A 16,081-nucleotide genomic window follows, 5' to 3' on the forward strand; every position below is an offset into this window, starting at 1 on the left:
GGACGTTACTCTGAGCACCAGCCAGTGCTTCAGCTTGTTGGGATAACTGAGTGTTTTGGTGAGTGTTCTGCCATGTAAACATACTGTCTTTCGGTGCCTTTTTCTATAACAACTTTCACAGCACCCCTTCTTCGCATGGAGTGTAGTAAAGTGCTACGTCGAGGCTTTCAGTTGGCACTGCTGCTCTGCTGTAACTGTTTTAACTGACACCCACGAGGGGACGAATCATGCGTTAGCTTGTTTCACAGGCTAGTAGCATGAAGCTAGTAGCTTGCTAACCACGGACAGAACTTCCCTTAAAAATCAGCTAAATCAGTGTGGCTTGTATGTAGCCGACAAAGTGTGTCGCCTCGGAGAATAACACATAAGGTTTAACGTTTGTGAAGGTCTATGGTCAATTTCGGATCGCTGAAAGACCACTTTAGTTCCACAAATTAAAAGTAATGGTAAGACTTCAGCTTGAAGTACCTAAGTTAACGTTTTCCGTTAAAGGAAATTCACTACGTCTCGGGTGGTGAGACAATAATAGGTAGTTGCATATAGAGAAACGTTTTAAGTACTCCGTTGGACTCACGCGTCTCTCAATTAGCAAAACATTTGTCAGCTGTCGAGTTTTTTTGTTGTTGTTGTCCTTTTAATAATAACACCTTCCGCGTTAAATAACACAGTAACGAGAAGATGGAGGGAAAACCTTTTTGTAACTCGCAGCTCTAAACAACCGAACGCTATGCTTGGCACAAATTGTGTTTACAGTTTTTCACTGACAGCATGACACGTGGGTTGCTGCCTCTGGACCCATGATCCACAACAGAGTCATCCACCAGGTGGCACGCTGTAGTCAGCTGGCCCGTGATTCATGACGGGCTGGCGGGCTGCTGAGGAACGCGGTCCGGAGCACAAACTGAGTATTCTTCTTTTTGTTAATGCTGCAGGTCTGCATCACATCATAATTCAGAATGATAACTCCCGCATTTGACCTGAGCCAAGATCCTGACTACCTGATGCTCAGCATCCGAGTTCCTTACACCAGAACATCGGAGTTTGACCTGTTCATTGATGGGACGGATTTCAAGTTCTACGCAAAGCCCTACTTTCTGAGGTGAGCCAACTCATATACACACACCCCGATGTAACTTTATAACAACAACGATGCTGGACTTTAATTTTGTGTTGCTTGTCACTGATCGTTTTGCTCTAAATATGAATGAATATTTATATTTCTTATTGTCAGATTAACTCTTCCTGGAAGAATTTTGGAGGATGGGAGGGAAAAGGCCACATTTGATATTGACAAAGGTATGTCTGCAAGAGTGCAAAATTATTACAACACATGCACATACGTTTTCAGTCAAACAGTATGACCTATAAAACCTGTTATTTCACGGCTTTGACACCCGGCTATACCTCCCCGCAGTAGTTGTCATGCTCAGGAATGAATTGTGCAGCATCCTGGTTAAGGATCAAAACATGAAAAGACTCAGTCTCAACCGTTACTTCCGAACTGGTGTTGCACGACTGGGCTTCTCGTCTTTATTCACCGCCTGAAAGGTTTGCGGTTAAAAAGGAACGATTAAAAGTGAACAGTGACGTCAAATAGGTGTTGCTCGCAGAAATGAAGTTTCTTCTAAAGTAGGAGTCTTCGCCGTAAAAGGCAGAAATAGTCAGATGGAGGTTTTTCGTCTGATGTCAGAAAGCATGAAGAAAAGAAAAGGTTATTGTTTTTACATTGCTGTGTAGAAAAGCACCCTCTCATAACCTCGTTGAGACAAACGGTGTCTGTGAGCGCAGTTACTTGACAGGAGAAAAATGACTTATTATTGTGTCAGTCCAACCGAGACCTGACTTGCATGTACACATGTTTTCTCACAGTCCACAGCATTGCGGCGTTAATAACGTTGGTTAATAACTCGATTCCCCTCCCGTGCATGTAAAGTGTTACACAGTTAAATGGCCCTGTTGAGCTGTAACAGTAGCTCAACTCTGCATGTAACCAACTGACCGGTCACACTCCTACAGGACGCTGTGACGTGTTTCGAGCAGCAGTCAATGATTAATCCTCGGGGCGTCTTTAGTTTGTGCTCCAGTCAGTCAGCCATGGTAAATTAGCTTAACTGATCGTGTTATTTCCTCCTATGTAAAGGGCAACTGTAACCATCTGTAATGCCATAATGTTCGCAGCCTGCAGGCTGTCTGCGAAAGCTCTCTTTTTGCACTTTTCCTTTAACTTTACAAAGAGGGCAGCATAATGACTCGGCGTGACATTCACTAGTTTACGCTACTTCCTGTCGCTGTGGTCTGTCTTTGACTTTCTGTTGCACGTAATCACTTGCGATAGAGTCTTTGCAAAGAGGCCTGCCTTGTGATCTCGGACATCTCCGTGCCCATCTGCCAGCATGCCTGCAGCTTAACACGCTGTGTCTGTATAAGCCTGGAACATTTGTTAATAAAGCCCTGCTAATGAGTGTCCTTGTTTAGGCTTCTAATGAGCCATCATTAAGGTCCCTCTTCCGGTCTCCCAATTCTCAAGTAATTAGTCAGCTTCTATTGTAAAGCAATTTAAGCTGTATCACTTGGGTGCATTGAAATTTTATTGGGTCTTTAGGCGACCATCAGATTACCTCTGCGGTGTGGCTTAATCATTGAAGTCATCCATCATGTATTGCCTGTTTAGTTGCAGAAGCAAGTCTGTAAAGCAGCTCCGTTGTAAGAACTTAAAGGGATAGTTCGCCTCTTTTGACATGAAGCTGTATGACATCCCATATTAGCAATATCGTTTATGAACATTTTCTTTTGCTTCTCAAAACAATATGCGTTCAAAAGAGTAAGTAACAAGAACATAACACAATGAGCTTTTGTAACATTAATTCAAACCACAAGCAGGAATTGTTCGAGACTTTTGCAGTAAATCACAAACAGAAACTACACTGAAATCAAAGCTTTTTATTTTTTTACTTTTCGGTATCTCTTCTTCAGAAAATGTGAACTAGTCTATTAAAAACATTAAAAACAAGCTATGAGCCACTGAGACCATTGTATTGATTCCGATTTTTTTAAAAATGAATATTCATTTGGTTCCACCTCACGTCACTTTGTAACATTATGAACAGAGCTGATGTTTTTGACTCAACAAAATGGCCTCGAGCTTTTTCAAGGAGATAGAAAATTATTCCAAGCCCTGGATCTTTTGGATTACCACCGAAGCCTCCGGCACAGAGCAGATTTAGCTAATTTAGTCATACGATACGCATCGCCAGCTTATCAGAGCTGGCCACAGACAGCACATCAGGAATTGGAATTCCTGATATGCCCTGATATCACTACGGGCTGTGTAAACCGTGCAGACCGAAGTGCAGACCGAGCAGTCCCCTGCTTCCGAGCAGTAAACACCATAACAGGTGCAGCTATCCGCAGGTGGCTGAACGCATAGATACGAAGGGAGAGAGAAAATAGCGCCAACCGATTGTGAGGTCTGACTTTTTCTGGATTAACGATTTTGTGACGCAAATGTATTACTCTTTTGAACGCATATTGTTTTGAGAAGCAAGACGCTTTACTTTTTAAGCCCCAGCCAACTAGCCGGACTACCTTCGTCAACGCCAAAACGATGCTGGAACTCTGCTCACAGGACGCAGCGGGGGGTAAGAAAATGTTCATAAATGATATTGCTAATATGGGATGTCATACAGCTTCATGTCAAAAGAGGCGAACTATCCCTTTAAGTTGGCGACTTTCTTTCACCTGTGATCTGCTATATGGTATTTTATGTTAGACTGCTCTTTCAGATCTTCTCTGACGTTGTCACATTTTGTATGAACCTTGTCCAGGAACCCTTTTCTTTCTTAATGAGTTATTTCCTCCTGCCCCTCCGTTCTGGGGGGAGAAATTGAATTCCAAAAAAAGGCTCCGGTATGGGATCTGGAACCTTTGGGATGGGGTTTGCACCACTGAAAATCCACCTTTCTGTCTCACTCAATCTCTGGTTTAATTTCCACAATTGCTCCAAAAAAACCTGTCAACTTTACGTTGTCATGCTGGGACTTTTGTTGCTGTTTGTACCCACAATATTCAAGCTCAGAAATTCACACGGCTTCAGTTGACTGGAGAGACGGAGCCGATTCTGAAGCAAGCTGCTGAGGGAATGACTAGAGATCCAGTTAAATTCTAACAATTAAACATCAGGCTCTGATTGTTTTGCAGTGGTTCTGCTCTATATAATAAAAGAAAATTCCAATTCCTGATATGCTGTCTGTGGCCAGCTCTGATAAGCTGACGGTGTAGAGCGATGCGTATCGTATGATGAAATTAGCTAAATCTGCTCTGTGCCGGAGGCTTCGGTGGTAATCCAAAAGATCCAGGGCTTGAAATAATTTTCTATCTCCTTGAAAAAGCTCCAGGCCATTTTGTTGAGTCAAAAACACCAGCTCTGAGTGAGGGGAGGTGGAACCAAGTGAATTTAAAAAAAAAAATCGGAATCAATACAATGGTGTCAGTGGGTCATAGCTTGTTTTTAATGTAATTAGACTAGTTCATATTTTCTGAAGAAGAGATACCAAAAAAAAAGCTTTGATTTCAGTGTAGTTTCTGTTTGTGATTTACTACAAAAGTCTCGAAGAATTCCTGCTTGTAGTTTGAATTAATGTTACAAAAGCTCATTGTGTTATGTTCTTGTTATGAACTAAAAGGACTTTTTCTTTCCAAGACCATCATCTTGAGCGCGGAGCACAAACGTGGACACATTAAACACTTTTCTAACTGTCTAATGCATCCACGTGATTTATGGAATCTATTTCGGTCCAAGTTTTATTGACTTAATTATGCCATTTAGAATTATTATGCACTACTGGGAAGCACTTTAAAAAGTAATTTAATAAGTGATTAGTTCAACTCTATTATATTTGCATATTCTGGCAATTAGGATGGAGAAACAGAATTTAAATGACACTCACACACGTGCCTGTGTGTGTTAACAAAGTCTACTTGAATTGTCTGGATTTTACCACAGAGGAGGTCTGTAATAGTTAAAAACCGACTTGTCATTCCTTGCGTCGCTGTAGGTCTCTTCACACTTCGGGTCCCAAAGGAGACAGCTGGCGAGCACTTTGAAGGGCTTCAGCTGCTCACGAGTCTCCTAGCTCCAAAGGGCACCCGTTCAGCGAAACCTCTGGTGGAAGATATGAGTGTGGGTGAGTGTCACTGTTCATCCATTAGTCTACCCTTTTTATTTAAGTCATTTCTAACGAAGCGAATTGTTGGAAAGGGGAGTTGAACTGGCTTTTTAACATCCCAACAGCATGCAGTGAAAGTGCAGGAGAAAATGAAGAGGAAGAGGAAGGGGACGAAGAATTTGACTGGCAAGTTGAGCAGGAAGTTTACATGGAGAGGTCTGAAGAAGAGCTTAGAGCCCTTCAGAAATATGGCTTTGGTAATCAGAGATCTGGAGTATTTGCACGATTACAGGTAGGAGCCATGGAAAAACAGTCTTCCTAAATTTGACCCTTTTGAACATTTGTGTGTGAGTATAGTTTTTATGTCATAAATCGCATGTATGTGCTGTGGACGTCCTGACAGGAGGAGCTCTGTGATGTGATCGACATCAGCAACCCAGAGGGAACATCGGCAGCAGAGAGGCGGCGGGCTCGGCTCGAAGCGGAGACATCAGCTTTCTCTCCTGATCATTACTTGTAGGTTTTAAAGAATGGATCTTCCAGAATTTACAATTTTTCTTTATTTTTGTCATTTCTCTGCTGTCGTTGACTGCTCACATCCATTGGTGATTACAGGGCTGATTTGTTTGAAGATGATGAGATAAAGGAGCTGCCGAAGTTTAGTCCTTGGTGGGGAAAACTGAGCGTTTCTGAGCAAGACGGGGAATCAAGTAAGTTTGTGTCCGTAATCTGTAAAAAAGAAATATGGTCCCGTAAACCTGGATTGTGTTTTGTAAATACGTGGAACAGCTGCTCTTGGTTTTGCTTGTGCTGTTGTTGGTCCTTTAGATTTACTCTAGTGCAGAAAGCACAGCATTCGTAGTGGACAAAGATCTGCTCTGTTGAGTGAAACTGAGTGTCTGCTGTTGTCAGCGCTTTTCACTTTTGCTTTAATGCTATGTCTAGTTTTTTTTCCCACTTCGTCCTCTGTAGTGTAGAACTCAGTCGTTATCGGCGCCCTCCACCAGACTCGAGCTCGCTTTCAATGTGCTGTTTGGATTTTGGAAGACTGCAAACGAATACATCTCCATGTACTCTTGCATGTATGCGCTCAGTTGGATTCAAACTGGCCCAGGGCCTCTGCCCATGCTCCACTGCTCCTGTCCCAGGCTTTGACCTGGAAATAAGAGGAACAAAAGCAGGCTGTAACAACAAATAATGATCACACGGACACTGTGTATCTCATCGATTGCACGAAAGGAAAAGAAAAGCTGTGAAATCGCTCCTAGCTTATTTTGTTTAAAACTAAATTGTCTGTCACTCGTTTAGGTCTGCGACATAATGGGTCAAAAGGAGGAAGCCCAAAGCTAACCGTAAAAAGTTGCTGAAAGGAGGCATATCGCCACCTATTGTAGCAGAGCACCTCTTGGACCTAACTTGGCTAGAAGCTGAGTGAGCTCATCTTCACAGTCAAGGTATTCCATGTCCTCAAGGCTGGAAATGTGGAAACCCACCGCTGTATCCCTTTGATAAGTACACATTTACCTATCAAAGCAAGTACTTTTGATGAGTAAATACACACAGAGCCACTAGACCTTTTAATCGACAGCAGGAATTGTTGCGGCCCGTTTATTTGTCATTTCTGAAGAGCATCTTTTCAATGCGTGACAAAAACTGCAAAATATTCCACTGCAAGTAAAAGTCTTCCCTTCCTCACTGTCCTAGTTCGGTGAAGACCAGGTTTCTCATTGGAGGGATGTGCACATAATATCAGAGAAAGTGTATGTTTTCTGCAGAGACGGCACTGATATTTTACTGTTTTCGAATAGATTATGTGAAGTTGCATAGATTAGTCTTCTGCAAAATCAATGTAATGGCAAATGTAGTAAAGTAAAACACACAAGAAGAGATTTTCAGGAAAAAGTTTGGAAAAATTCTGTCAGATTTATTTAGTTATTTATTTTTTGTGCACGTCAGGTATTAGATTCAAGTCAAGATTGCTGTGTTGACATGAGGGCTTAAGATGCAGGTGAAAAGAAGTAATAAATGGTAAAACTCAAGAGTACAACAGCTTAAAACTGTGCTTCAGTACGGTGCCAAATTCAAGGTGTTGTTTTTGGGTGTACGAAGTTGTGAATTATTCTTTCCTCAAGTTACACCCTCATGCTCAACTATTCGAAACATGCCTTGCACATACTCATAGATGTAACAGTGAATATCACTGTTGCATGACTAAATTAAGGCTCTCTTACTGATCGTTTCTATGTTCCCTGTCGTGCTGTTTCAAATCTCCCCAAAGTACTGCTGTGAATGGGAAATCTTTTAAATGCAGAGTTACAAACGGGAATCTGATATCTGGCTTTTATGTCTACCAGACACTGCCATTGTTCTCTGACAATATATCAATGCCCAAAGGACACTCAAGGCTTTTCATTGCCCCTCTCTAGAGGAAAGAGACATCAGCTCATTTGCTGCTAAGCTGCGCTCCCTGCTAAAGGGCCTCAGGGCTCTTCAACGGTAGAGACACTTGCCATTATGAGAGATTGAACTTGGACCTTCCCTAATCACTACATCTCTCTACTGCCTGTTGGCCAAGCACAAATCTGAGTGCTGAGACTGAGGTGTTAGTCTCTATTTCCCCTAAATTCAGGTTTTCTTTTCCCAGTCAGTTCCCATCCATTTCAAATGAATGAGTCATTTATGCGGGGAGGCTTTGCGGCTTCATTTCCTTCCACGGAGGTGATAACGTGAACGCCTTGCACTGCGAGGGACTGTTCGATTGTGCCTTCCAGCTCTCCGAACAGCCTGCTAATTCCACCACTTCCCACTGTTTAAGCAAGGGCATGCCTCACAGCTACAGCTTACGTGAACGAGTGCGGCGCGCTTCCCAGGGGATTTAGATTAAACAGATAGCATTATCACAGGAGGGAGAGCTGCTGGTCGGGTTTTAAGCAGCTCGGGGGGGCCAGATCGTTGACGAGCAGCCGTCAGTCAGGCCATTAGCTGGAGTCTGATGTTAGCCTCGGAGGAACATTACGCTTCCCCGCAGCCCCGCCGGCTCCCTCCCCTCACTCTGCATTCTGAGACGGAGCAGCTCAGTCAGGAGCCCAGGCGTAGATAAGTGGGCCAAATTAAACTTAATGGCTTGATTGACAGCTCGAATAGCATTAGCCTCTGCTGAGTGTGAAGAATGGCGTCAGTCAGAAGATTTAAGCAGCTTGCCGTCATATCTTGAAAGCATGCTCATGATTTTAACCGGTTGCCATATATTTCAAAAGGAGAACTAGAGGTCTTCTGTGTGGGGTTTTTAGTCTCCCCCACCCTCCTTCTCTTCTGCTAAGTCTGATATATATGTCACCTGACAGATGGATGTGGACACAAGTGCTAATGAAGTAGAAATCGGCCCCTTTGTCCTCTCCAATGTCAGGGCCAGCCCACCGACAGGCCACAGCTGCCCTTTGGAGGCCTGTACTAAAGCACTAGTCTACCCTAAATGCTCCTGACAGCTCAGCCTCTCTAGCTGCTCCACTTTATCACGGATGAGTTAGGCAGTCTGATGTTTGACCAACTTGGATCATCCTCCGTTGACATACACCACCCGAGTTTACGGACTGAGCAGGCTGTTCATTAAATGTTTCTTAGATTTGATAACGTGACATGATCACAGTGTGTGCTCAAAAAAAAATGAGTAATGCTTTGACCTCTCATGTTGGTGATATTCCGGGAGTCCTTTCCAACCCTCAGCAGCATTTTGAAGCATATTTGCTCCATGCCATCAGGCCATCTGGACCTGTAGAGAGCAGCAACGAGCCAGGCTGCCGTTCCAACTGGAAGAATCAAGTCAGAAATTAATTTCCAATCACAGGAAACTTTCAAAGGCTTCGTGCTAATGCCCAATGGAGTTGATTGGCTCCATGGCGGAGATGAATGAACATGATGGTGGATAATATCAGGTCTGCAGAGTAAATAGAATAGACTCCAAGCATATGTTCATCTTGGACGAGTTTCGCTGCTCTGTTGTTGAGTCTGTGAATGTTAGGTGTTGTGTGGGCATTTCTCAGAGGAGGCCACACTTTTTCTATGGCAGTGCATATGCTTTATATCAACATGTGCGGTTTTTGTGATTCTTGAGCCACCCCTCATTTCCTTATGTGCTGCCAGGAAAAGAGTAAATAGGTCCAGTGATTTATGAAAAGATGTGCAAACAATGCTCGGGAATGGCTTCTTCCACGGAGACCATGATGAGGTTTCAGTGAACAGTAGATGGATCAACTGAAGGTCCAGATGCATCCTCTTTGCTGCCGGATTTTTTTCCTCTTTCTTTCAGACATCACTTTCAGATACTGTTCATCTGCTGTAGATGGTTTTTTAGACCTGCCACTTTTAGTTTTATCCTCCACTTGTCCTGTTTCCTTAATTCTTTTAAGGACACACTGCACACCATGCTGAGGTGTGCCAAGTTTTCAGCTCGTAGCTCTTTGGAAATTGCCTTGTTACATAAAAAAAATACTATTTTCTGAAGTGAACTCACTTGAATTGAGCACCTTTTTTCTATGATTGATATGATGATTCGTAGATCAGTGTTCACTGGCTCACCAAAGAAAAAACGCTGGTGAGGGGCAAAGCAGCAAATGTCCAAAGAACAACTCTGAAAGACCTTCAGAAAGCCTGGAACTGTTGCTCATGACCGCTTTTAAAGGGTTCAGGAAAGTCTGGCTGTTTGGAAGCGAAATATAAAGAAATGGTTTGAAATGCGAGTACGATTATATACAAGCATACAGTAAATATATTTATTCTACATACAAGCTATCTTTGAGAAGAGCTTCTCTCAGTGTGTGTGTGTGTGTGTGTGTGTGTGTGTGTAATATAAATGAAGAAGAAAAGTGCACACACATGCAGGCCTTTGTGTCCGCTTGGCTGTGCTCTGCCTCTGCGGCCGTGCTGACAAAGAAACTCAGGTAGCGTCCGCAGGGAGCTGAAATGACGTAATGCCCCAGGAATCTCCTTCGCAGCAGAGCCAAGTTCCCACTGCAGCCAGAGAGATATTGAGCGAGTGTGTGTGGGTATTTGTCTGTTTGCTTTAGCCAGTATACACCGTGCACATCGGGGGCTCCGAGCAGGGACTCTTCTTTTCTCATGCAGAGAGAAGAATTGCTTTCAGCTGTTTCATAAGCTGCTGGGAGGGGAATAAGAAACAGTTGAGTTCCAGCACGTCACTGTAGACATTCAGCTTGCCTCTCCGCACTGAGCGATGCAGATTGTTTAAATGGGATTGAAGTCTGTTTGTGTCGCCCCATTAGGCTTGCCACAGATCCCCATTAGGCTGATATCTCTTTCAAAAGGCAACACTTAATGCATTTTCAGAGCAGGAAGGCGAATGTTTTTTTCATTTCTAGACACTTAATTTTCTTGTGCGAGAGCTGTCCAGATGTCAGAAGAGCACAAAGGCCAGCAGTATAAGATCAGAGATCAGATTTTATTTGTCATGCATACACACGAAATTTGTCCTCCGCTTTTAACCCATCCAGGTTGGCACCTGTTGACACACACATGCACAGGGTCACACACTCATAGAGACAGATGCCAACCTGGAGCGGTGGGCTCGAACCTGCCAACCTTCCGGTTATTGGACGACCGACTCTAAGCACTGAGCCACGGCCGCCCCTATAGCTAATGTGGCTTATTGAATTTGAGACAGTTTGGTTAATTTTTGCTTCTGCTCTTCACACACTCCTCCAGAAGGAACTTACTTAAATTTCAACAACCCGATGGAGAGTTTGACTGGGAAATGTTTACATCTTGGACGTCCCTGTCAGCTGTTCACGTGTGAAGTAGAAAAAAAGAGGTTGACTCTTAATTCTTGTTTTCCTCTTGTGTTTATAACAACACAGTTGAACATGAGGAGGTATTGGACCTTTAACCTTCACACTAAGATCAATGTGTTTAATATAGAAAAGGAAAAAGAATGACATTTTTCAGCTTATAATTGATTATGATCTATTCTTTCTCTCTTTTCCTTCTCCAGGGCATCTCAAAAATTTACTCTAGAGAAATCCCAAACTTGGGTGATCATTCCGCCTTTGTGCCGCCCTGACACCGTGGGTTAAACAAAAGCCGATTTCATGCATGAATGCCAGATTTTTTTCCGCAGCATGTGCAGACCATGTTGGTCACAGTTGCTGTTAACACATGCACTTCACAGCGAGGGATTCGCCCCGGGAGATGCATTCTCACTGCTTGAAATATCACACTGACGTCTGCGTTAGGGCAGATGAGGTCCAAGTCCTCAACCACCCCTCATTTCGTTGTACATCACCAGGAAAACAGGGAAATGGTGCAGTCGTTTATATCAGTGGTTCCCAAACTTTTTTGGCCTGAGTACCCCCTCACACATACAACGCGTGCGATGATTCTCCAAAAGTAGAGCAACACAGTGGTTATTACATGAAAATCATTTTATTTAATATCCTTAACTTGAACATAAAATTCTCAGGCTTTCTCTCTCTTTTTTTTAACCTCAGTTGAATTCAACATAAGAATAAAAAACATTTTCTTGAAATATAAATAATTAACCAAAATAGCATAAATACTAAATCAAAATAATCTTCCTTTGTTATCTAACTTAAACAAGTAACATATCTCTTTTTTTTTAAGAATACATGAACATAACTCATTTCTCTCTCTTTTTAAGAATACATTAACAGGCCTAACTCATGTAACATTCATCACAAAACTGGAGTCTCCTTCATAAACAGTCCTCCATAAAAGTGTGAAGTCTTAATAAATAAAAAACTCCCCGTGCGCCGTGTACCCCCTGCAGTACCTCCGCGTACCACTAGGGGTACGCATACCACAGTTTGGGAACCACTCGTTTATATCATCGCTGGCAGACGAATGGCGATACAGTTAGTAAGGCCAGAACAGAGTTTATACTATTCTAACAAGCTTGACAGTCAATATTTGGTCTGAGCACCTTTTATTCTTAAAAACAGCCCAAATCATCTTTGACAACTTTCTTGTGCTTTCTTTAAGGAGTCTTCAGGAATAGTTCTCCAGGCTTCTTGAAGGACATTCCAAAGCTCTTCTTTGGATGTCGGCTGCCTTTTGTTCCGTTCTCTGTCAAGATGATCCCACACTGCTTCAATAATGTTGAGGTCTGGGCTCTGGGGAGGATTCATCCTTCCATCAGACCTGCTGCCACTGATTTTCAGCCCACTTCTTGTGTCCTTTGGCACAGCTCAGCCTTTTCTCCCTGTTTCCCTTCCTGAAGAATGGCTTCTTGACAGCCACCTTTCCATATAGACCATTTCTGATGAGGCTTCAGTGAACAGTAGATGGATTATCTGATGTTTCTTTATAATGTAACAATGTCCCTAAAGATACAATTTGAAATTGATTCTTTGCTAAGTTATCTGTTATGCGTAGAAACAAACAAAAACCACATTGCTCTGAAAGCCAATGTCCAAAGAAAAACTTGGAAAGACCTTCAGAAAGCCCGGAGAACTATTGTTCAAAACCTCTGTGAAAGAGTTTGAGTTTAAACAGAATTGAAATGAATGCAAACTGGATCAAGACTTTTTTTTAGCACTGCATTGTTGATAGGCACGTGATGTCATCAGACCGCCTCAAAAACACAGAAAACTTATCTAAAATGGAAATGAGCCGTTGTGCACTAACAGATTCAGAAAGAAGTCGGAGTTTTCTTTTTACAAGCTAGCAAAAGGTTAAAAGCGGAAAGTCAAATGGATTGCTGGAATTCATCCAGACCACTGGAATCAAGGCCCAGAAACGAGCATTCGTAGGGAACAGAATATGTCCAGTTACAGTTATGTTAGATTTTTAGCCAAAGCCGTTTTCGTAGGCTTCAATGTTTTTGATAAACTTGTCAGCATCCCCCATTTCTAATCAGTGTAACTGCAGTGTTTTTGCATTTGTTGGAAATAATGTGTGTAGCAGCGCTGCTCTGAGGATGTGGGTTAGATGTGTGGTGGTCATGACAACCTCAGATAAACGGGTGAATTCTGAAAAAGAAATGTGTCTGGAAATGGATTTGATGTTTAAAGTTAGCGCCAAATATTTCAGATTGTTTCTTATTGTCATTTTCATCGGTGCTCAAACAACACTCCCAACTTTCTTTATTTGATACTCGAATGTCAACTGTTTTCCCAAAGTTACAAATTGAGGGGATAAACAGGAAAATTGATTAGAAATCATGATAACAAGGCAAAAAGTGTCTTTCAAACCTGATTCGTGGCCAGATGTTAATGTGTGTTGTCTACAGATTCTTTGGTAGGTTGCAAAGTTCATTTTCAACAACTACTTTTAATTTAAGGTGATATTCACTTCCATTCCCTCGACGGCGCAGTGACGTGGTGCATACCCTCTATATAAGAGTGTGTCTCCGCTGTATCGTTAAACTAGTAGAAACCAGCACACGGCCTCAAATCCTATAGAGTATTTGCTGCTGTACTCACGCTCTGCTGCTCTTGCTGATCTTCTGAACTTGTAAGAAGATAATCCCCACAAGAGGTCAGGAGCCAGTCTCCTCCAGAATATTTCTCTGCTCTGAGTCATTAAAAAAAGCTTCTTTTTTCGTATGGATTTGTGTATTTACGCATGGTAAAGAGCATTATTAGGGGTCCATTATTTTGGACAGTTTCCCTGAAAAATACAGATCTGCTCCTGTACTGTCAGGCTGCAGTCTGATGCAGTGAATAAAAGAGTTTTTTTTTTTTTAGTTTTCGGGGCTTTACAGGTGAGGATTGTACTATATCTGTGACAGTTTTTATGGTATTGTGAGATTGAGAGACCAGGCTTTTTTCTTATAGGACCCACAAGGGTGTTTCTGAATCCCAAACAGGAGAAATCCTGAGTCTAGCAGGTATTGTGCTTCCGAGACACGAGTGGATTCAACTCGACTTAATCCTACATATCATTGCTTCATGTTAGTGGACGGTGTCTCATATTTATTCAGCTTTGTGTGGACATGGTCTTTAAAGACTTCTTGCACTAAGCCTGCTGATTGATTAAGCTGTTTACGCCTACTGTGCCTTATTATCTTGATACATGCTGGTTTCTGTGTTTATTTGAGCTGAAAATTGCTTCTTTGTTTTTGTTTTGTGTTTTAAACTCGAAGCTTAGGCGAACACTCGAATGACGTGTTGGTGCTTGTGCACCGTTTGGAAAGTCATGCACAGACCGAACTTGAGAAGCTTGCGTGTGCGATGAAGTGCCTGCAGCTCCCCCTCGTCTCAGCTTAACCGCTCCTCGCACCCACAGCTGGAGTCTTGTGCAGTTCACAAATCCTTCAGAGAAAATGTTTAAAAACCAGACTGTGTCAGTGCTTTTGTATTGTAAATTCCTTGTTCCCCATGCAGCTGTGGCATTCACAGAGGAGGAGAAAGAGCAGCTGAGAAAATTCACAAACAGCGCCTACCTGCTGGACAAGACGTCCCGTCGCCAAGCGTGGCTCAGCCTTGTGGACGTCCTGCTGGCTTACTCCTATGAAATGCGCTCCACGGAAGGGGAGCACAATGTGAGTGTGTGTGTGTGAAGAGGCCTTCTGAGCTGTACTTGGCATCGAATGACAAAGCCCTCTACTTTCACATCCTTTAGACCCCTTCCATTTTCTTCAGAGCCTTAAGAGATTACCAGCAGATCCCCCAAGCTCAGTCCAGGTCTCTATGTGTCACCCTTCTTAAAGGGATAGTTCGCCTCTTTTGACATGAAGCTGTATGACATCCCATATCAGCAATATCACTTATGAACATTTTCTTACCCCCTGCTGCGTCCTGTGAGCCGAGTTCCAGCCTCGTTTTGGCGTTGTTGAAGGTAGTCCGGCTAGTTGGCTGGGGCTTAAAAACTAAAGCGTCTTGGTTCTCAAAACAATATGCGTTCGAAAGAGTAATACATTTGCATCACAAAATCGTTCATCCAGAAAAAGTCAGACGTCACAATCGCTTGGCGCTATTTTCTCTCTACCCTCGTATTACTGCTGCTGTGTAAACCGTGCAGACCGAAGTGCAGACCGAGCAGTCCCCTGCTTCTGAGCAGGAAACACCGTAATGCTGCGTGTACACCAAGAGCGACCTACGCTACCTGAGCGCCAGAAATCATTATTTCTCTATGGAGGGTGAGCTAACTGAGTGAGTGGATTCCAGCGATTAAACTCAAGCTAACTTTATGGTAATGAGCTATGACGCGTTTTGGCGAAAACCAATGACAATCCACAGATTGTAGGGGTCTGACAATCCGCGGGGTTCGCGGAAACAGACGTGTAAACTTTAGTTCTATCCAAACAATAGTCGTTTAGTCCTCAGACTGTTGCAATTGCCGTGTCGAGTGCTTCAATACAATAGTGTAGTAACCCCACGCATACCTTTCTCACTGCAATTACGTTTTATTTCGGATTTATTTTGGATTTTATTTCAAATTTAGTTTATTTTCACAGCTGCCTCTGCTATTCCTGCTCTTCTCAGGTGTACTTAATGTAGTTTTACATAATTTGTAACGTGATGTATATCTTGTATAACAAATTGTAAATAACAACACGTTTATTCGTGTCCCTGCCCTCTCTTTCCTCATGTTTTTTTCCGCGGGGGTGTTGCACAGCCGCGGGGCCTTTAAAAATTGAACATTCTAAATGTGACGTTACGAGCTACCAAAGCTACCAAAGCAAATTCTCAAGCGAAGCTTCTCCAGCGACCTCCGCTACCAGGTAGCGGAGGTCGCTCTTGGTGTACACGCAGCATAACAGGTGCGGCTGTCGGCAGGTGGCTGAACGCATTGATTTGAAGGGAGAGAAAATGGTGCCAAGCTATTGGGAGGTCTGACTTTTTCTGGATGAAAGATTTTGTGATGCAAATGTATTACTCTTTTGAATGCATATTGTTTTGAGAAGCAAAACGCTTTATTTTTTAAGCCCCAGCCAACTAGCC

At 42.8% G+C, this 16,081-nt stretch overlaps 1 protein-coding gene across 1 annotated transcript in view; it reads left to right on the forward strand.

Moving 5' to 3' along the window:
* Positions 1-16,081, forward strand: part of shq1 (SHQ1, H/ACA ribonucleoprotein assembly factor) — a 41,255-nt gene continuing 25,174 nt past the window's right edge. The window contains exons 1-8 of the mRNA XM_075460256.1: positions 1-58; positions 933-1,099; positions 1,232-1,296; positions 5,055-5,183; positions 5,291-5,457; positions 5,569-5,681; positions 5,781-5,875; positions 14,522-14,679. Of these exons, the coding sequence (XP_075316371.1) occupies positions 957-1,099; positions 1,232-1,296; positions 5,055-5,183; positions 5,291-5,457; positions 5,569-5,681; positions 5,781-5,875; positions 14,522-14,679 (870 nt within the window). The 5' untranslated portion in view covers positions 1-58; positions 933-956. The remainder of the gene's footprint in view (positions 59-932; positions 1,100-1,231; positions 1,297-5,054; positions 5,184-5,290; positions 5,458-5,568; positions 5,682-5,780; positions 5,876-14,521; positions 14,680-16,081) is intronic.

The sequence above is a fragment of the Odontesthes bonariensis genome, chromosome 3 (genome assembly GCF_027942865.1).
Source record: "Odontesthes bonariensis isolate fOdoBon6 chromosome 3, fOdoBon6.hap1, whole genome shotgun sequence".
Taxonomy (NCBI): Eukaryota; Metazoa; Chordata; class Actinopteri; order Atheriniformes; family Atherinopsidae; genus Odontesthes; species Odontesthes bonariensis.